Source organism: Lepisma saccharinum, unplaced genomic scaffold (genome assembly GCF_977018435.1).
Source record: "Lepisma saccharinum unplaced genomic scaffold, izLepSacc3.1 HAP1_SCAFFOLD_216, whole genome shotgun sequence".
Taxonomy (NCBI): domain Eukaryota; kingdom Metazoa; phylum Arthropoda; class Insecta; order Zygentoma; family Lepismatidae; genus Lepisma; species Lepisma saccharinum.
The window spans coordinates 498,728-521,048 of NW_028142999.1; the positions used below are offsets into that span (position 1 = coordinate 498,728).

The 22,321-nt window shown below is 37.9% G+C and overlaps 1 protein-coding gene across 1 annotated transcript in view; it reads right to left on the reverse strand.

Moving 5' to 3' along the window:
• Window positions 1-204: 204 nt before the first annotated feature.
• LOC145982514 (52 kDa repressor of the inhibitor of the protein kinase-like) overlaps window positions 205-22,321 on the reverse strand; it is a 58,712-nt gene continuing 36,595 nt past the window's right edge. Inside the window, exon 4 of the mRNA XM_083115966.1 lies at window positions 205-297. Within this exon, the coding sequence (XP_082972092.1) occupies window positions 205-297 (93 nt within the window). The remainder of the gene's footprint in view (window positions 298-22,321) is intronic.

Here is a 22,321-nt window from a genome sequence, read left to right on the forward strand (position 1 = left end):
TAGATATTTGCATGCCAAGATGTAGAAAGTGCTACATTTTCAGTACGGAGAATTGAGATTTATTTCTGATATTAAGAATCGGAGAATGGAGTAGTGGGAAAGAATCACCTCACAAATCAAATGTACCATGTCAGGAAGTTGGATACTCAGTTCTGTATATGAGGCTGACCTGTTATTGAAGAAAATAGTATCACACAGTTTGTCTTACCGACTTTGTACTGGAAGAGGTTCTTCCTGCAAACCATATTCCAAATTCGGGTTTCCGCCATGAAACTGTTCCTTGGGTAACTTTATGACCTGCAAAGAGATGAAAACATAAGATGGATACGAAGAATCTTTCAAATGTTTCCGCTAGAAAAGGCGTTTGTTACGCATAAAGTATTAGCAATATGTAACACTGACTTTCGAGTTCATAGTCTTCAGATTGTGAAAAAATATATCAACAAGACTATCGCTGAACAAAAGCACAATGTTATTTTTCAATTAATGAAGTTGAAGCAGGGGCGACCACAAGGGAGTTCCAGGGTGCAAGTTGCATCCACGGAACTAACTTTTACATATAGATACTTACTATTAAATTGTCGTGGGTATTTCAAGGTAGATTGAGTAGTAGACCATTACAATGAAGAAAAAAGAAGCTTGAAAGGAAACAATGGTGTTATCCATTTCTTCTTTTTGGGGGTTGTGTACAGTTTATGCCATTGAAATGTGTATGTAACTGCAACACACATAACGCACTGTAATGTGCATTTCAGGATCTACACTCTGTCCCAGATAACTGTGGAGTAAGCAAACGAAAACAAGTCTCTGCGCAAGTAGTGACGCGAGATAGCTCCACCAATGAACAGTGAGAGAAACGGGATTGTGTAACGGGAGTTACCCGATTTCCAATGCAGCGTTGCAAACTTTTGAAAAAGATAATACCGAACGCACGTGGCAAACGAACCGTATTTTTGTCTCCAGGTCCGTACGATTGGTTTAAGAATTTCTTAGGGAAATATTAGGGATAAAACCGCAAGAGCAAATTTTGACAAGCCGTGCATTTAGCGTACGAACTAAGGTCTGGACCGTACGGGTGGCAACACTGCGCTTTCACCACTCGATTGTCCTCCTCCTCCTCTGCCGATATGTGCGGTCCTGCTCTACACTTAGCTGGGACAGGGTATATATATTCCATTTTATGCAGTGCGTCACACAGGCTTTGCTAATGCATTTAATATATTTCCGCTGTTGCCTTCATCTACATTGCAGGAGAATGTTTTGCTAAATTCTTAGTTAAATCAAGGTAACGGCACCATAGGTAATAATGCCGTAAATAGCCAAGGAAATGTAATTGATTTTGGAGGACCCACTAATAGTTTTCCTACGGATTCTAATTTTGTATTTGGAAGGGGGGCCATGCAGTGGGTTTCTTCACAATTGCTGGAGATGTTTTAATGAAATCTGTGGAACTAGTGCCTGTACTGAAAAGATTTGTTTACTGTTTCAATTTTTAAGTTTCTTCTTGAACTTCAGAAGGTATTTTTAATGGAACTCAACTTGTTTCCTTTTCGCGACATATTTATTGCAAGCTTTATTAAAAATTATAAGAGTAATAAGCTTCGTTTCTTATTACATCAGTATATTTCCTTATATTTAGGTGTACAGTCAATGCAGGATGATGATTATCTTCTATAACAAGTGGCATTTTTCCTTCATGCAGATATTTGCATTATTTAGAATGTTAATAAGTACAAAGTGCAGAGTTCTATTGAGGCTATTTTTTAATATTGTTAACAGAATGAAGATTATAAAAATTCAAGGAAAGCATCGAACATGTTATAAAATTATATATATTTTTCTGTACCACACGCAGGGCCTAAATATAAATCTTTACGTGTACTAATTTTAACATCCAAAGTATGAAAAAATGAAATAAAAAGAATTCCGTAGCGGGATCGAGGGTGGGCGAAAAAAATGCACCGTCGTTTTCCGACCCTACGTTTCCTTTACCTTTCATCGATTATCGGAACACGACTTTGCACACTGATTCCGCCGTGGGCTGAAACTGCCAACGCCAGATCGCAGAGAATAAATATATCGCAACGTTATTTGTATTGAACGACTGCAAATGATCTACAATGCACAATTTTTTTGCAAAACAATCATGCTTTAAAGAATTATATTAATTTCAAATAATGCCCAATATAAAGTATTATAATAGTATGTTGTTGCAAACTGCAACAACCAATATTACACTGGTCTATAATATTATATGAATGCTGTACAAGAGTAGACGAGAGTAGCCGAAACCGTCAACCTAGGCGAAAATCCAAGTTAGCCAAGTTGGGGGCTTCCATAGGAAAAATGGGGTTACTTTCAATAAGAGGCCCCGCAGGGCCCTCTCCTGCCCCTGGCAGGGGCCTTCGATTTTGGGCATTTTGGCCGATTTTTCGAGCCGAGGCCGAGTGTCATAGATCAAAATGGCGTCCGTTTTGGGAAAGTTTGAACCTTGGTCCACAACGCCAGGCTAGATTTTTGGTCGAGGTTGCCGTGGGAACGGGGGGGGGGGCAAAAACGTGGCCTTTCGAGTGTGGATTTTGGAAACGCGTGAACGAATTTTCGAAAAAAATGGCGGCCATCGAAAGGGTAGGTGACCATAGTGAGAGATATGAAGTACGAACCCGATCGCCCCAGGGGCCCCGCCACAGGATCTCAAAAAGTAAAAAAAAAAATGCGTTTTCGAAGTGAACATAGGTACCGGAAACATGGGTCGGTTTGCGAATTTTTGCGCCGGAGCCGTAAACAAATCATGAAATCCACCTTGAACTTTTCGAAAGAGGAAGTTTTGGGCTACCACGTGGTATTTTTGGTTTTTCTTAATCGGCCAAAATTAACGAAACGGCGCCGTTTTGAAATTTCCAAGTCACGGGACCTGCAAGCCATTCACCGCCCCCTGGAAGCCAAGTGTCTTTCCCCGGCGAAGCCGGACATTGTTGATCGTGAGGGTCCATGCCAGCCCTCGAGAACGCGCATTTCGAAATGTCAATATGGCGGCCCCAAAGGGGCCAGTACGTGCGCGCCCCAAAATGGGCAGGGGATAAAGGTGGCGCCACGAACCGGTTACCTGAGGGGATCGGGACCGGTACCAAGCAGTAGCCCACCTAGGATTCCCTATGCGTAGGAAAAAGCGCGGGGGGCTGGGGCCATACAGTGACCTCCAGGAGGAGCCAAAATTTCGTCAGGGACCCCATTTTTGAAAATGTGCATCTCCGACATCGTTGGCAAAGAAGGTTGGGGACATGTGGTTCCGAACAGTGTTATCGGCCCCCTTTTGACCGGCTATCTGGATTTTTCAAAATGGCGACCAATTTGAATTTTAGAGGGATGCCAATTTTTCGAGTTTTCTTCAACATTTCTGCCACCCTGTATATTGGAGAACCAAGAGAGGTGCATGGGGGCGTTACCATAAGGGCTCCGAAGCCACAACCTGTGGCAAGTCCAGGGACCGCAATTACATGGGCTCCAGGGGGCCCAAAACGTACGTACCCGTGGAGGACCAATCAGGAGTCGGCAATGGGGGAAAACCACAGGGTGGTCTCGGGGGGGGGGATGTCCCTACCCGGCTGGGCGGCAAAGGGAACGAAAAAGCGATACTTGCAGCCTCCAAGGCGCCATTTTGAAAAACTCTAAAACCAACATGGCGGCCACATATTTTGAGGTAGCGATTTCGGGTTTTGTTTGTTTTTGAGGTCACGTCTATCCGATGCCGACGCACGTGGGACCCCACACGGGTACCTTCCAGGCCGCCATTTTGGTTTCCGGTACCTTTTGCAGAGGTGTGTTTGTTGTGTACCGGCGGTGGCCGGAGGCCGCGCAGTCAAATTCCGCACAGTGTGCGCTTTAGGGTAAGGTACCGACTCGAGGTCGGAATAGGTAGCGCTGACATGGCGTGCATCACGTGACGTCACGGGGGGGGGCAAATTTTCCCATACCGAAAATGGCGATTTTTTTATGGGGGTTATGGGGTCCGAAATGCGATTTCTGCACAACTAACATATTTAGTCCATAGGGTTCCGGGAGGAGTGTCGACAGATGCCACTTTGGCGAATTAAGTGTTGCCACTTTTCGAGTTATTAAAGACTCTCACGATGTAAAAAAAGAAACATGCGTTCCAGGGATCCCTCATCAAGGTAAACTATGAAATTTGGGAGTCATTCGTTGTAGGGGATGTTTTCTAGAGGGACGCACGATGTGCAGAAAATGGTTTATTTTTCCATGTTGAGCGAAATTCGCAGTGTGCGGCACTTTCAAAATGGCCGATTTTCGACGCGTGAAGAGTGGCATTTTCGGATAATTGCGCAACATTAGCGAACCCGTTGGGTATTCTGGGCAAATCACTACAGCTGGACTTCAGTCACTAAGGACGGACGTACAGAATGATATATAGTTCAAATTTCCACCGCTTTTAGTTTGGCCGCCATTTTGGAATTTTCCCATTTTCCCACGAAATTCCAATTTTCGCAATTTTTGGCGGGAAAATTGTTGAAGATAGGTATAGAGAAAGTGGGGTGGGGAATGTTTGGAAACATGTGCCCTGCATGCTGATTTTTTTTTCTCTCTCAGTGTCCACCTTGAGGCGCTCCGGTCGTTTTTGGCCGATTTTCGACACCTGCAAATTGGCAGTTTTGAACCTTTGCGCTCTAGTAGCGCCCCCTTGGGTATCCTGGAAATATTACGCTAGGTGGACGTCACTCTCCAAGGACATACCTATTGAACGACATATGAATGGAATTTCCAGCGGTCTTAGTTTGCGAGCCATGTTGGAATACTTTTTACGCACGCCTTTTATATCTCTTTAGTTAAGTTACAGCGCCTTGAATAACGTAGTGTTGAAAACGGCACAGTTCTGCGCGCTCTTGCTGGTTCCACTCGAAAATGATCCGCTAGAGGCGCCGGTGTTGAACCGGTGCTTGGTATTCGTCTGCTTATAATGGAAGTAAATGGAGTTTTCGCTGCAACGTCTGATTCTTTTACATGAAGCATTTTTATGAATGTGATAATTGCTATGATATTTGGTACAGTGGTCGCGAAGATATTAACGAACATTCTAGACAGTCGACCACGTCCTGTTATCGTCATACTTTCGTTAATAATACGGGAGAAAAATACGCGTGGAATGCTCTTGGCAACTAAATTTTTGTGTATGAATTAGGTTCATTATTATCATCATCATCATTTCTTTTAAAGATATACACACTGAAGCATTTGTATTTTGGATATTTACTGTCTCTTTTCTTCCGCTTTAAACTAATCGCGGCGATGATGATAATGATGATTTCATGGAACGACAAGGGGAACCCCACAAAACTTTCTTAGTGACATCGACATGAGTGCAAGGAAACTTTCAAACCAATGGGACAAGCGACACGGGATGTTCACACTGTCACACTAGTGACACACACTTCCAGACTGTAAAATAGCATTCATTGCACATGAGGGTCCAAACAGCAAACGACACCTTCATATGGCGTATTCGCGTGCTACTTGTTACTTCGGTCGGAAAGCTCCTTAAAGGAAGGGTACTCAGACCGAAGCGACATGGTGCCTTCAGTCTATTGGCAAGAGTTCGCTGCTAATTGTGCGAACAACAGATAGGCGACACGAAAAACCGCACATTACAACAACAGATATAGGCGACACGATAAACCACACGTGTCGCTTTGTCGCTTCTGCGTCGCTCAAACTGGGCCATTTCCTCAATAGCTTGCAACATGTTGCCGTGGTTTGTTGTTCGCGCATGCGCGATGCAATGAGTGTCTTGCTTTAGGGAGATTGTGCACCAAAGCAACAAGGGGCACGCGACATTTATCGCTTGAGGATTTCACCAACCGAACGCTGGCCTGTGCTTCCCGTCATGCCGCTACGATGTGAAATGTTGCTCTTGATTGGCTCGTTTCCAAGCAACATGGGTCGCTTCGGTGTGAAAGTTGCCTTGGACCGAAGAACCCGTGTCGCTTTGGTGTGAAATCCTCGTATCGTTTGTTGCGTGTCGCTTTGGTGTAAAATCTCCTTGAGGAAACGGTGCAGTCAGAGCATGTGTCCCTACGGTTCGAAAGGCTGCATTGATTACGGACTGCTCGCTTTCGGTATGAAATATCTCTCAGGATACCATTTATATTCTAATAACTAGAGCCCGGAAGTTTGGCAAAATGCCTATTTTTATCTACTGCATATATTGATAAAATTTTTCCGGATATAGGTTTATGTTGTTTCGAATGTTTTGGAAGCCTTTTCATTTTGCCTATTTTGCCTATTTGGGACCCCACTGCCTATTTTTAATTATAATGCCTTTTTTGCCTTTTTCAATGAAATTTGACATTTTTTTTTAAAAAAAAATGTGTAAGCTATATAAATTATTTTTCTCCCAAAAAATGTTGTTGGCATTTATTTTTCTTCCGTTTATTATGTGAATAATTTTCGCCTTATTTAAGTAATATTGAACTCACGCATGTTTCAACATTGCTGAGGAGAAAAGTGTGAGAAAAAAGTATTTCATGCTGAGTCAGGATATTGCCTTTCGGTTAACATTTCTTGTGCATGATTGACTGCTGAAGTGGACACAAAGAAAATATTTCTGAAATCTCCTCGAACTCGAAAATTTCAGGAAGTTCCGATTGAGCTTAGTTTACCTCAGCAACCAGTCTTGACGAGATAGGGAACCTGGATATCAGCAGCTATATATTATGCTAACAACCTTCAAAAAATCAGTGAGGTGATCGATGCTCTTCCAGAAAATGAAGCGGCTTCAATTCGTGAAGTGAAAAAACTCCTGTGCTATTCAAGTTTACTTTTGCACATTATGGTGCATTGCCAGAGACAATTACAATTATAGCATCCATGAAAATCTTCGAGGAATCTATGCAGCAGATGATGGAAGTGCCAGGACAAAAGGGGTCAGCTGTTGCGGAAAAGTGCAAACGGGTAGTGAGTGCAAATGAGGACTTGAAACAATTGTAAACAATTTGTGATATTCTAAAAGGTGAAAATGCTGTTACCAAAATGAGTCCAGCTACATTAGCTTGTTATATGTATGCTCCAATAACTTCTGTCGAAGTAGGTCATTTTCTATTATGAAAAATATTCTCTCTGACAGACGACTATCATTGAATGTTGAGAACTTAAAAAGCACCTTGTAGTTATGTGCAATCAAGACGGAGAAAATTGAAATGCTCTTCCCAATTTAGATGTTAATTTTTTGCCAGAAATTATAGATAAAAGTAAGCGACTTCTAAATGTGCCTTTTTTCGGTTTATTTTGCCTTTTTTTAATTTTTAGTGCCTATTTACCACATTATAAATGCCTTTTTGCCTGCCTATTTTAACGAAAATAAATGCCTGAACTTCCGGGCTCTACTAATAACATAGAAAAATAAAACTCTAGTACACTATCCAACACCTGACGTCAGGAATCACTTTGTGATGTTTCTTCTTGTGTTACGCATGCTATTTATTTATTAATTTTATTTTACTTCTCTTTCCAAATTAATGTCATTTCGTGACTGCAAATCACTCCACAAATATAACTGTTTCCATCAATTCACGTACAGCCTTTCAAGACAAACAAATCTACATAATATATTCCAAAAACTAACAAAGCCGCATTACTTTCATAACAAAATTAGCACCGACATTGATCGCACTGCCATCTATGTTTCTCATCCGTCTGGGGAACCAGTTTCTTGGGTCGTTTTCCACAATACGTTGTTCAAGGCGCTGTAGTTAAGTACTGTTACTTGAAAAATGCATGTTTGGGGATTTTTTGGGAAGGTAGGGGAACATGTCCCCTGAATGGCGACATTCTTTTAGTTTTTTCACCGTCCGCTCTGTGCCCCTGAGGTCGTTTTCCCGTAGGCAGTGCATTTCCCGGAAATGACGTCACGACCTGCATTGCGCCCCTGCATTGGGTTCCGGTGGTGCACGAAACCACCATTTTGGTTGGACATTGTACGCTGTAGTGTGGTGTTTGCGTGCACAAAAGTTTGGATTTTCAGCTTTAATAGTTTGCGTGCAGTTCAACATCTACGCGAAGTCTGCAAAAATTGTTAAAATTGCGTTAATTGTCGCAATTACGTGTCACGTGACTGGGTCTTCGGGTGGCGTACGACAATAGCCTAAACTGTGCTATGTACGAGAAATGTGAGATAGCCATTTTTTTAGGCAGTTATAGAAAGTGGAGTGGAGATGTCGAAATTTTTTTTCAGGGTGGGGCGCCCCAGCCCCCCAGGGGGCATCGAAATTTCAGCCATTTTTGGATTTATTCAGGTAGCCGTTATGACAGGAAAGTGGAATTTCTCCATGGATTCCGAAAGGAGGTTGGAAGTTGTCCACGCTAAAAAATTGTGATCCGCGTCGGAGCTCTGTTGACGACCACACCGCCCTTTCAAGGAAATGCAAATTAGGACCAGAATGGGGAAAATGACTTCCAGGTATCCTTCCTAAGGGTAAACTATGGAATTTGGGAGTGAGTTATTGTTGGGGATACGTTCTAGAGGGACGCACGATGTGGAGCCAGATTGAGCCAACTTCGCAGTGTGCGGCACTTTGAAAATGGCCGATTTTGCACGCTTGAAGAGATGAATTTTTGGACATTTGAACAACACTAGCGAACCCATTTTGTGTCCTGGGGAAATCACGGCAGCTGGAAGTCAGTCATCAAGGACGGACCTACAGAATGATATATAGTTTCAATTTTCACCGCTTTCAGTTTGGTCACCATTTTGGATTTTTCCAATTTCCCACGAAATTCCAATTTTCGCAATTTTTGGCGGGAAAACCGTTGAAGATAGGCATTGGAAAAGTGGGGGTGGGGAATGTTCGGAAATATGTCCCCCGAATGCTGAATGCTGAATTTTTTTTTTTTTTTTTTTTGTCGTTCCAGTGTCCACAGTGAGGCGCTCCGGTCGTTTTTGGCCGATTTTCGACACCTGCAAATTGACAGTTTTGAACCTTTGCGCGCTAGTAGCGGCCCCCTTGGGTGTCTTGGAAATATTACGATAAGTGGACGTCACTCTCAAAGAACATACCTATTGAACGACATATGAATGGAATTTCCAGCGGGGTTAGTTTGCGAGGCATGTTGGAATACTTTTTACGCACGCCTTTTATACCTCTTTAGTTAGTACTGTTACATGAAAAATGTATGTTCGGGAATTTTTGGCGGGTAAACCACTGCACATAGGTATAGAGTAAGGGGATTCGGGAAGGTAGGGGAACATGTCCCCCGCATGGCGACATTTTTTTACTTTGTCCACCGTCCGTTCTGTGGCGCTGAGGTCGTTTTCCCGTAGGCAGTGCACTTCCCGGAAATGACGTCACGACCTGCATTGCGGCCCTGCATTGGGTTCCGGTGGTGCACGAAACCACCATTTTGGTTGGACATTGTACGCTGTAGTGTGGTGATTGTAGGTCGTAGCGGGTAGTTTAGTGAGTGTGGCGGCAAGAAAAGAGAGTTTCAATCTAGCGCGGAAAATAATTTTTGGAGATCTACGTGCTACGAAAGTTAAATTTTTATAACATTCAAATTAATTACTTACTTACTAAGATGCCTTTAAAAAGGACTCTATAGAGAAAAGCGGGTAGCCGGAGCGTAGCGTAGAGGAGCGGAGGCGGCATGAACATTACCCTAGGGGCGGAGCCCGGAATCGGCGGGAAATTCGAACTTAGCAATTTTTATGAAATTTCTTGGGCTATAGCCACGAATACGCGACATTTACAAATATGCTTCGCTACTGGTGCTACGAAACTAACATGGCCGCAATTGAATTTAGCGCGGGAGGTAATTTTTAGAGATCTACGTGCTACAAAATTTCAATTTTTATAACATTCGAATTAATTACCTACGTACTAAGATGCCTTTAGAAGGGACTCTATAGAGAAAAGAGGGTAGCCGGAGCTTAGGGTAGCAGAGCAAAGGCTGGGCCGCAGTAGCGTTTGGAAGCGGCAAGTCCATTACCCTAGGGGCGGAGCCCGAAATCGGCGGGAAATTCCGAGCCCCCAATTCCTATTAATTTTGTTGGCCTATGGCCCCGAAAAGCCGACGTTTACAAATATCCATCCACACGAATTCTAGGAAACTAACATGGCCGCAAGTAGACTTTCACCTCGCAACTTCAAACGTCTTAATCTCAAATTTAATGTACTTCTTTTCGCGCTCCAGAATTTTGTTCTTGATAATTTGCAAAACACAAACTTCATAATGAAAAGAAAAAAATCCGTAACAAAATCGAGGGTGGAGGAAATAGCAATGCACCGTCGTTTTTCAAGCCTACCTTTGCTTTACCTTTTATTGATTATTTGCACACGACTTTGCACACTGATTGCGCCATGGGCTGAAACTGCCAACAAATGATCGGAAAGAATAAATATCTCCCAACGATATTTTTATTGAACGACTGCAAATAATTTACAATGCACAACGTGTAACGAACCAGCGTGGTCTCCACATTTAACGACCCCTCGTGGTTGCCATATTATATTTTGTTAACAAGGTTTGGGTAAAGAATGCATGATAAATGTCCCTGCGAAGCATATGCTTTGTTTAAATCCAGCTTGTTCTTCAAAACGTTAATAATTGTATTTTACATAGTTAAACACATTGTTAGTAATGCAGAGTTCTGCGCGAATCGTTATTAATTGTATTGTCTAAAAAGCACACCGTTTTAGTTTATGTTAACACATACATCTAGTGATTTTTCCACTAGTGTTTTTTCAAGGTCAAACAATGATAATTTTCAGTACGGAGTTTGCAATATGTAATCAAAAAAGTGAGTTGGCTCCCGGATGTCAACTGGCAAACATCCAGGGAAAAACCGGCCATCCAGCCAGAAGCCTAGCAGCCATCCCAGAAGGAAGAAAGGAGGAAGAAAGAAAAAGAAGAGCCTAGCAGCAACCTAACTACCTGGTCTAATCGCTTCTGCTGATAGGTGTCAGGTTCTACATGCCCGGCTTGTCTTGGAGCACCAGGGCCTCCTTCTTAACCTGCCGTCCTTGTACAGGAGACACCGGTTTGCGTGCCGATTCCTAGCTAGCGCCGGGGGTGTCACGGCATCCTTTAATCATTTACCCAGCGTTCGCTTGTCGGAGGTGCCGGTTGGCTACGGCCAGTTCCCAGCTGTTGTTGGGGGTACCACACACATACTACTTTCTCTTACAGGGGAACCCGTGACGTCGGCAGCGATCAGCGCCCTAAATAAAATTAGGTCCCTATATTTCCCCTGGCGCCTCACTGCGAGGAATATATTGGATGTTCCCTGCCCCCCTATCTCTTCGAGACCAAAGGTGTGGTACAGGTAAATGCACGTAGGGGTTACAGGTAAAGACACGTGTGCTAACAGACATTCTTTTATGGAGATTATAATAAGCCCATATATATATATATATATCAGAGGCGTATATTCGGGCTATCTAGGCTATCTGCGAAGCCCAGACTCAGTGAATAAAATACACAAAAAAATATCTATCAGAAAATGTGGATGAAATTGTTCATTTCAATAAGAAGCTGAACCTGATTTCTTAGAGGAGTTGGAAACATTGCCCGCTTTCTTTGAATTCGTGAGACGTCTTGCCCAGAGACGGCGAGCAACTCCACGGGGGTCACCGTGTCAAGCTTGACAAGACCCCGATCAATGTTGCAAACCAATTTTTCCCAGCATGCAATTTACCCAGGATCGGAGAATTGTGGAGCCAAACTGTTACAGGAGAGAGAACAGGGTTGCATATGGCGGGGGGAAAACGCTCTGAACCTCCTCAACAGTCTGGGTCAATGTTGCAAACCAATTTTTCCCAGCATGAAATTTTCCCAGGAATGGAGAATTTTGAAGCCAAATTATCGCAGCAAGGAGAAAGTGTGTCATATGCAGGGACAAGAACACCATTGAACGCTTCCAGATGAGTTGAAAGAGGTCGTTGACCTTCAAACAACTAGAGATACAGTGTGGAGTAGAAAATTGTTTTCTGAGCGGGAATGGTTTATGAGTGCATCTAAAAATTACCGAAATGAAGGACCAGTTCTGGTCTAGATCGCGTCGAGTGATCTTAGTGCGTGGAATTTATTTAGAGGCAGCGTGTGAATACAGTAGTGAGTGGATTGTATTTTTGTGAATGATATGTGCTGTGTTGTGTAGTGAACAGAAATGAGGGACATAATTAACAAGCTGTCTATTCGGCTTACGGATGACGATAAGCTCCAAATCGTTGTGGCTTTTTCATGTATGTCCACTTTATGAACAGATAAGCTAATAAGGATGGGACCTACAGTTAAAGTGGTATCTAAACCACCATGTATCGAACCCGGGACCCCTTAGTTTCAAGGCAACGACGTTACCACTGTGCCAACAAGGAGTACCCGAACTTAAAATCGTGAAAATAAGTAGGTTGAAATTCAGTGGCGTAGCGTTATAGTACGCCCGTACGCCCGGCGTTCCCAGATTTAAAATTTCAAAAATGCTTAAATGCTGTGATTATAAAGTAAAACGTGACTAATTTCATATATGTTTGACCTTCATGGCATTATAATGGCTATTTTTCGCGATCCGCTTGCAACGCTCCACTCTCAACACTCGTTCTAGCATCTCTTTTCAATGCCTTTCCCGGCCGGACGCCGAGCAGGTTCGGCGTACAAGACTCCTATATTCCTTGCTGCCTTTATGGAGGGAAAGCTTCCATTTCTACAGCACGCGCGTAAATAGGCTCTCTTACGCCAGCGTACGAGAGGTCTACCGTGATTGGTTCATGTGACCCTTCCTGCCTTCTGAAGCAGACGACAGCGGCAGAATTCCTACCCGGTTCTTCGCTCTTCGCGCTCATTCAACTCGTGCTGTGTGATGCTACAATACGCAATATTGACTGACGTAACTTTACCAATCTCAAATATACTGCTTCTTAATGGTCACTGCATTGTATAATTTATCGCACGAACAGCGATGTGTATTAGAAAGTAAAAGATCAACACAGTTTTTGTCAAATAAGTTGGTGAAGTCCTCGTGATAGAAATTCAGCCTGTGGCTGCTCTACCATTTAACCCGCAAAACTATTAATTTTGTATTGTATTTTTTCGTTATTATCTAACTACTTAATATTGTGTGAATGGAAATGTTTAGCATTCATTTGAATTCTCTTAACATCGAATGGTCTCTGGAGTAAATTAATTTAAAATGTTTATCAGCATTCTCAACATGTAATAAACAGTGGTCTGAATTACTAATCGGCACTGTTACGTCAGTAGAGTGTACGATATTTGGATCATCCACTCTGCTTTTCACAGTGCGCCAAGACGACAGAGGTCCCTGGTTCGAATCCCGGCGTGAGCACGGGTGTTCTTTGTCAGTGTCCCCTCATCAATATCATCACTCATATTCATATTCGCGATTAACCAAAAGTGGTAGAAAAGCGAAGTAAAATAAACCAAATCAATCAGTAGTTGGATCGCCCACAACAATGACGTCTACTGTTGTGCAGAGGCGCTTGTGATTCAGGTAGGTTTTTAATGACTTGCGTCATGCAGAAAGATATAAAAAAAGGTATAGAACACCAGAGTTCAAAACATCTGTGGCATAGTGAGGCATCTAATTTTCTAGCTAAAACATGCAATGATGATGTTTTATTGAAAACCCAGCTTACTTCAGGCAAATAATACCTGTGGCGACTAATACCATAAGTAAATTATTAAGCAAGAAAGGGCCGACTCTTCCTTCGGACTTGGCGTTCCCACCCGAAATGTCCATGCTACGCCAGTAGTATCTGACCGCGCCAAGGACTGTTTGTGCCCTCGGGCGTTTAATATTCGCAATTTATTTGCATGTACTTATAACTAATTTGCACGGGTTTTAATTAATTCGCATGTACTTAGAATTTATTTGCAAGTACTTAGAGTATTTTACATTTATATATTTGCATGTTTATAACTTTTTATGAATATATAATTATTTATTTTATGAAAAATATGTATATAGAAGGTAATTAGAGGTATTAAACGCTATGCATATGTTTTTATATTCATTACTGCAAAGTATGTAATGTATAAATCGATAATAATTAATGTTTATAATATTGAAAATAAGTTTTCTATGGTTTATGAACCGCTATGAACGCTGGTAATGGTACGAAAGAAGACGGTCCCGGTACTCGAACCCACGATATGTAATATTATTAATTAGTACTATGCAATAATTTCATCATGTTATGAAACACGATGGTTTCACACGCCAGACAGAATACTGTCTCCGAATCTCGACTCCGCTCTGATGCCAGACAGACAAGGGGAACTCCGCGCAGGTAGAGGAAAGGAATTTTTGGGAGTGTGCGTTCAAGGTCAAATGACGTCAGAACGTCAGAACAAAGAACGATCCTGATTGACCAATCAGAGAACGCGTCGGTAGATTTTCAGAACCGGTTTTTTCAAGGTTAACCAGTACGCAATAACAGGGGAAAGCTATGCAATACTGTAGGGCAGGGGAGGGATTCAACCAGACAACAAAGGATGTCTAGAATGCGCAGCAAGGGTCAAATCTCTGAAGCTATGCGGTTTCCGCCGCCAATTAATATTCCGCTCAGGGTTGCCCCAAGGCACAGGACGCTTTAGCGCAGGGTTTTTTTATTTGTACTAGGAAGAAGGGAGAGCTCTCAGGGACTGGGCCTACAGTTTTCACTATTTGCTTTTATCACGGGGTATCGAACCTAGGACCCATTGATTATTGACTTAGGTAGTAAATTTATGTTACTGTGTGCTATTTAACTTAATTTTGAGTTTATTTTTTACCAAACTTTGACTTTATGTCAAATCTTTTACAAGTTTTTATGTATTTTTACCAAAATAACACAATTCAATCTGTTCAGGAAACATTTTTAGTTATATTTTCGACACACAAAGTGTGTGTTCTCAACTTCTATCTGTTTATTTTACAATTTTATGTTAATTTTTTACCAAAATAACACTATTTGTACTATTCAGGCAACATTTTTTATTAAATTTTGGACTCGCAAAGATATTTTTTCAACTTTTAACTTATTATTTTACAACTTTATATTAATTTTTTACCAAAATAACACTATTTGTACTATTCAAGCAACATTTTTTTATTAAATTTTGGACTCACAAAGACATTTTTTCTACGTTTAACTTATTATTTTACAACTTTATGTTAATTTTTTACCAAAATAACACTATTTGTACTATTCAGGCAACATTTTTTTATTAAATTTTGGACTCACAAAGACATATTTTCAACTTTTAACTTATTATTTTACAACTTTATGTTAATTTTTACCAAAATAACACTATTTATACAATTCAGGCAACATTTTTTATTAAATTCTGGACTCGCAAAGATATTTTTACAACTTTTTAACTTATTATTTTACAATTTTATGTTAATTTTTTTTACCAAAATAACACTATTTGTACTATTCAGGCAACATTTTTTCATTAAATTTTGGATTCACAAAGACATTTTTTTCAACTTTTAACTTATTATTTTACAACTTTATGTTAATTTTTTACCAAAATAACACTATTTATACTATTCAGGCAACATTTTTTATTAATTTTGGATTCACAAAGACATTTTTTCAACTTTTAACTTATTATTTTACAACTTTATGTTAATTTTTTACCAAAATAACACTATTTGTACTATTCAGGAAAGATTTTTAGTTACATTTTGGACTCACAAAGACATATTTTTACTTTTAACTTATTATTTTACAAATTTATACCTATTTTTACCAAAATAACACTATTTGTACTATTCAGGCAACATTTTTTATTAAATTTTGTATTTACAAAGAGATTTTTTCAACTTTTAATTTATTATTTACAAGTTTATGCCTATTTTTTTACTCAAATAACACGATTCAATGTGTTCAGGAAAGACTTTTAGTTACATTTTCGACACACAAAGTGTGTGTTCTCAACTTCTATCTGTTTATTTCACAAGTTTAGGCTTATTATTACCAAAATAACACAATTCAATCTGTTCAGGAAAGACTTTTAGTCGCATTTTCGACACACAGAGTGTGTGTTCTCAACTTCTATCTGTTTATTTCACAAGTTTATACCTATTTTTAACCTAAATAACACTATTTACACTATTCAGGAAAGACTTTTAGTTACATTTTCGGCACACGAAGTGTGTGTTCTCAACTTTTATTTGTTTATTTCTCAAGTTTAGCCTAATATTTACTCAAATAGCACGATTTGATCGTGTCTTTTATTACATTTTGGACACACACACACACACACACACACACACACACACAGAGAGAGAGAGAGAGAGAGAGAGAGAGAGAGATTTTTTCCAAGTTTACAGGATTATTCTCCAAGTTTACTCAAATAACACAATTTAAATGTGTTTTGAATTATATTTTGTACACATGAAGTGTGTTTTGACAAGTTCTACCCTTTTATTTTACAAGTTTAGGCTTATTATTACTCAAATAACACAATTTAATCAGTCAGGAAGGATTTATTATTATATTTGGGATGCACAAAGAGATGTTTTCAACTTTTTACTGTTTTTTTGAAGGGTATGTATTAATTTTTATTTATTTTGTTTTGTATCATATATACATTTACAAATTTTTAACTTAGAGTTTAGTATTTATTTAATTTTTTTCAAAAACACTAAAAAAAAGTACTTTTAGCTAAAATGTAAGCCACAGAATATATTATTATTATTATTATTATTATTATTAGGGTTTACTGATTTCCACTATGCTATTTTTGGTTCTGTATTTCTATATGTATTTATTTAGGGCAGGTTACGCCTGCCACGTAGGAAAGTTTGTTTATTTTAGAGTTTGCTGAGTATTTTGTTACTTTTATACTAGGTAAAGTTTTCTAAATATATCAGGTAGGGCTCCATCCATATACTTTTGTTTTTGCTATTTTGGAGATGATGCGATCAGCACCACTCTCCATCTGCTTTTTATTTTATGTACCCAATATTATTTTGAGGCTTAGTGAATTCTAGAGCCTATTTATGCAGGAGAGAGGACTTGAAAATTTTGATCTCAGACAACCCACAACTATTTGTCAGAGTATTTTAAAGGATATTTTATACTTATTATGTGCCACTAGAATATCAAAGCTTGCTTAATTTTTATGTCTGTAACGCATTTATTGTATTTCTAGCTAAGGCTTACTGGATAAAGTACACGAAATGTTTAACATTTCAACTATTTGCTTTTATACGAGGGCAATTTTTAGTGTAACGAAAATTATGATGTGTCTATAAAGACTGAAATCCCTTTACCGATGGGTCCATAACTGGACGCTTACCAACATTGTTCTTTTTTTAAAAAATATATATATAACCATTTATCAATATATTGACAATTCACAGGACAAGACGAAGTTCACAGACGACTGACTATATGGACCATAGGTCCACTTGCTAAATTTTTTTCTATGCTAGAAGAATAATTTAGCCTTATAGCCTTTTTCAAGGTATTTTTGAAGTATTACTGGTTTTTTGGGTGCATCAACACTTGGGTTATTTCCACTTGGTTTATTATACGAGGCTACAATCACTATCTGAACACTGAAATTCTCTGATTGAAACTAAAAGCTTAGGCTGTAACTAGGGACTTAGTATGTATATCGACAATTTATAGGACAACACGAACCTTACAAAGGATTATAGGTGACGTAGGACCACACGCCAGAGCTTTGTTAATCTGCAAGAAGCATTTACAGCTAATATTACGAGGAAATGAGGTTGATTTTTTACTGTTTCACAAGAATGCTATTTTTTATACACCCAATATTTGCTTTTTCAAGTAACTACTTGTACCAGAAGCACTTACAGGCCAACTCTAACTAGACTTCGACTTATTCTATATCAGGTGCTAAATTTATAAAGAACTATGATTGTGTATATTTCTGAGGAAGTACGCAAAAGCAGATTACCCGATTAAAGTATCTGAAAAACAGATTTTTCTATGCAAGTATATTTTTATTGACTGGATTATTTAACAGATCAAACAGGAAGACTGCAAAATTCATTAAATGTAGTTCTATAGTATAGGTGGTTTCAGAGATATAAAAAGAACAAATATAAGATTTCGCTTTTTTTTTTCTTGCTTCTGAGGCTAATCGCGACGCTAAGGGTAAATGGCAAAGAAATGTAACGGGGGAGAAACAGTCCCAAAAGTTATGGGCTGCATGTAAATTAATACCACAGAGATATTACAGTAGGTGTAGGTTCTACCACCAGAACTTTTCTATCATAATTATACTGGTTATGCTGTACTGTTAGCTAAAGATGCTGATATTTGAGAAACTTAAAAGCTTATTTGCAAAATTTTAGATAAATGATAATCTGTTAGACTGTAAACATATTTTATATCCATTCTGCAAAAGATCCGATGACAAAATTTAAAAATTGTAATCGCCCAGACAGGGATTCGAACCCTGGACAGATAGGTTAAAAGCCTAACGCTATACCAACTAAGCTATCTGGGCACAAGGTATTCTTTTTTTGAAAAGTTAGTTATGTTAAGAAATATATTGAAACACTTGAGAACACTTTTGGTCTGGTTCGACAGAGAAGGAGACAACATTTCCAAATTTTTACAGACTGGGTGTATTTTTCCACTATAGAGGCCTTCACTATATGTAATTCGAAACGCTAAAGTTCAGCTAGCTTCCAAAATTGAGGTAAAGATTGTGTTTGGCGAGATTAACAAGTTACAATTATATCCAGTTACGGACAAATAAAGCTAAAACTCTCAGATTTACTGTACTAGCCAAGTTTTAGTAACATTTTCTTCACTTTAGTACAAATACCAAAGAAATAGGTATATTTTATTTATAATTTGACAAAATGTACTAGTATTTAATTCACAAAGTTGGGTAAAAACAGTATTTTTAAAAAATATTGTTACTGCCTTCAAATTTTATGTTATTTAGCCACTAACAACTGGTTTACACTGTTTGGCATCCTTTAAATAGGAAAAGAAGGAATTATTTGTTTAGTATTTTTACTACTTTATATTTATTTAAGAAAACAATTCTACAGTTTAACTTAATTTTTAACAAATTGTTACTAATTTATATATCAAAGCTATGTTATTTAGAGTGTATGAAGGCGTATAAAGTTAATATTTGTACTTATCAGTTCAACTAACAATTATATTTTACACACAAAAGATAATGTTTACAGTTAAATTACTTGAATCAGAGAATAATATTTTACAGTAATTGATTCATTCAGCAGTAGTCAGTACTTTTATGCATCATAAAGTTTTCTTAATTTTCTATTACGCATGCTATTTTGGGCTATTCTTAAAATGTATTTCTAGGGCAAACTGGATTAATTTTCTGCTTATAATGCACAATGCTTTGTACATTTGTTATATTCTCTACTTACAATCCAAATATTATGCTTATTTAATGTATAACTAACTAACTCTCTAGCCTTCTTATACCCGAATGTCCATGGCTGCAGCAACACATGCCTTTCATCTGTCCCTGTCCTGAGCAAGATCTATATACTCCTTTCCTTCCCTACCAATTTCCTTTAGGTCCATCTCTATATTATCCCTCCATCTTTGTTTTGGTCTTCCTATTGGTCTTTTACCGTCAGGTTTCCCAACAAGAATCCTGTATACTCTTCTTTCCTCTCCCATTCGTACCACATGATCTACACACCTAAGTCTTCTTGATTTAATCATTCTAATAATATCTGGGTATGAATACAAATTATGTACTTCCAAATTATGTAACCTTCTCCACTTATCTGTCTCCTCATCTGTTTTAGGCCCAAATATTTTCCTAAGGATTTATGTTCTTTTTTCAATGTAAGGGACCAAGTTCATTTACTGTATTTAACTTTTATTTTTTGTAATTAACAAAAATTAAAAGCTTATACTGTAGTTATTATATTTTTTTCTATCAGCTTATTTTGAAATTAATATTATTAGTTATAGTCTTTGATTTATAACTATATTGCTTTTTTATCAATTTATCTAAGAGTACACGCAGACAAACACATGTGTACACACGTTTATGTAAATAGATATGCCTTTTTTCAATATTTTAGTATGAAGATTGCACTTTAGCTATTTAAGCAAGGGTAGGAAAGGTAGGATTTCTGAGAATTTGTTGCAGGATTTTGTTGTCCAAGTATAGATGAAAACTGAGCTGGGAGACTGTTTTGAACCTTTTCATGATAGTTTGCATGTGAACTGTATGCAAATTGAGCACTATTGACTGTGCATTCTTCTAAGTTTTGCTGTTATTTTACATCAAGTCTGTGAGACTGTAGTCCGTTTTCCCATTTCAAGTAGTTTCTATTGATTGTATTTGTATATGTTTTGGGGACTTAGCAGTTTTATGTTATGAGGCAGTTTGTTGTAGAATATTTTTACATGATTGTTTTTAGATATTGAGTGTCTGCTGTTTTACTTGTAATTATTTTCCTTCTTGTGTTGTGTATTTGACTATATTTTGTCCAAGTTCGTAGTATTTAGAATAATTGTTATTAACTTGTAGATGTAGGGAGTAATAATCCTTTGCAAGATGCCCTATACTTTAGTCTGAACATTATTCTTAGTGTTCACTTTTGTAGCTTTAGTATTCTGGTAGTATTATTAATGTAGAGGTAAATTAGGCTGAAATGTAGGCATTTTTCTGATACATTATACTCACTTAGTTGTTTCAGCAGGTAGAAGTTGCATGATGGTTTACTGCTGATGATGTTAATTTGCTCTTCTTATGTACTACGTATGATGTAGCTTACTTGAGTAATTGGAATTTTCTACTGAAAAAAGGATTGCTTGTCTATTTTATTCCTATGTTGTTGAGTTTGTCCATAAGCAAGCCATGTTTTTACTCTATCCTATGCCTTGGAAGAATCTAGATATATTGTGTTGGCAGTTTTATGTTTCTCTAAGGTTTCAGCTATGTATTTTTTAAACTGTGCTATGGGTGTAACTACTGATTTCTCTTTCTGGATGCCATGTTGGTTTCTGTGTATTCCTCTTGCTGCTTGAATTTGACTTAGGTTGTTTGCTTTTTTTTTCTTAGATCTTTATTTGTTTATTTGTTCAGTATTTTTTATTTTTTTGAATTTTAATTACTTTAATTTTACATTAACTAACATATTTTACTTTAACAACAAAAGAATTTACTCTAGTATAAAAACTTCTACTATCAAAAATGTACTATTATAACTTTTAATTTTAGAAAATTGTATTTCTAAAACTTTAACTTTGAAAAATTGATTTTTAATTACTTTAATTTTACATTAACTAACAAATTTTACATTAACAGCAAAATAATTTGCCCTAGTATAAAAACTTCTACTAACAAAAATATACTATTATAACTTTTAATTTTAGAAAATTGTATTTTTAAAACTTTAACTTTGAAAAATTGAATTTTAACACACTTTGACTTTAACAATGTACTTTGAATTTTTATATGTAAAAGAATATTAAAAAATAAAAAATACTGAACAAATAAACAAATAAAGATCTAAGAAAAAAAAAGCAAACAACCTAAGTCAAATTCAAGCAGCAAGAGGAATACACAGAAACCAACATGGCATCCAGAAAGAGAAATCAGTAGTTACACCCATAGCACAGTTTAAAAAATACATAGCTGAAACCTTAGAGAAACATAAAACTGCCAACACAATATATCTAGATTCTTCCAAGGCATAGGATAGAGTAAAAACATGGCTTGCTTATGGACAAACTCAACAACATAGGAATAAAATAGACAAGCAATCCTTTTTTCAGTAGAAAATTCCAATTACTCAAGTAAGCTACATCATACGTAGTACATAAGAAGAGCAAATTAACATCATCAGCAGTAAACCATCATGCAACTTCTACCTGCTGAAACAACTAAGTGAGTATAATGTATCAGAAAAATGCCTACATTTCAGCCTAATTTACCTCTACATTAATAATACTACCAGAATACTAAAGCTACAAAAGTGAACACTAAGAATAATGTTCAGACTAAAGTATAGGGCATCTTGCAAAGGATTATTACTCCCTACATCTACAAGTTAATAACAATTATTCTAAATACTACGAACTTGGACAAAATATAGTCAAATACACAACACAAGAAGGAAAATAATTACAAGTAAAACAGCAGACACTCAATATCTAAAAACAATCATGTAAAAATATTCTACAACAAACTGCCTCATAACATAAAACTGCTAAGTCCCCAAAACATATACAAATACAATCAATAGAAACTACTTGAAATGGGAAAACTGACTACAGTCTCACAGACTTGATGTAAAATAACAGCAAAACTTAGA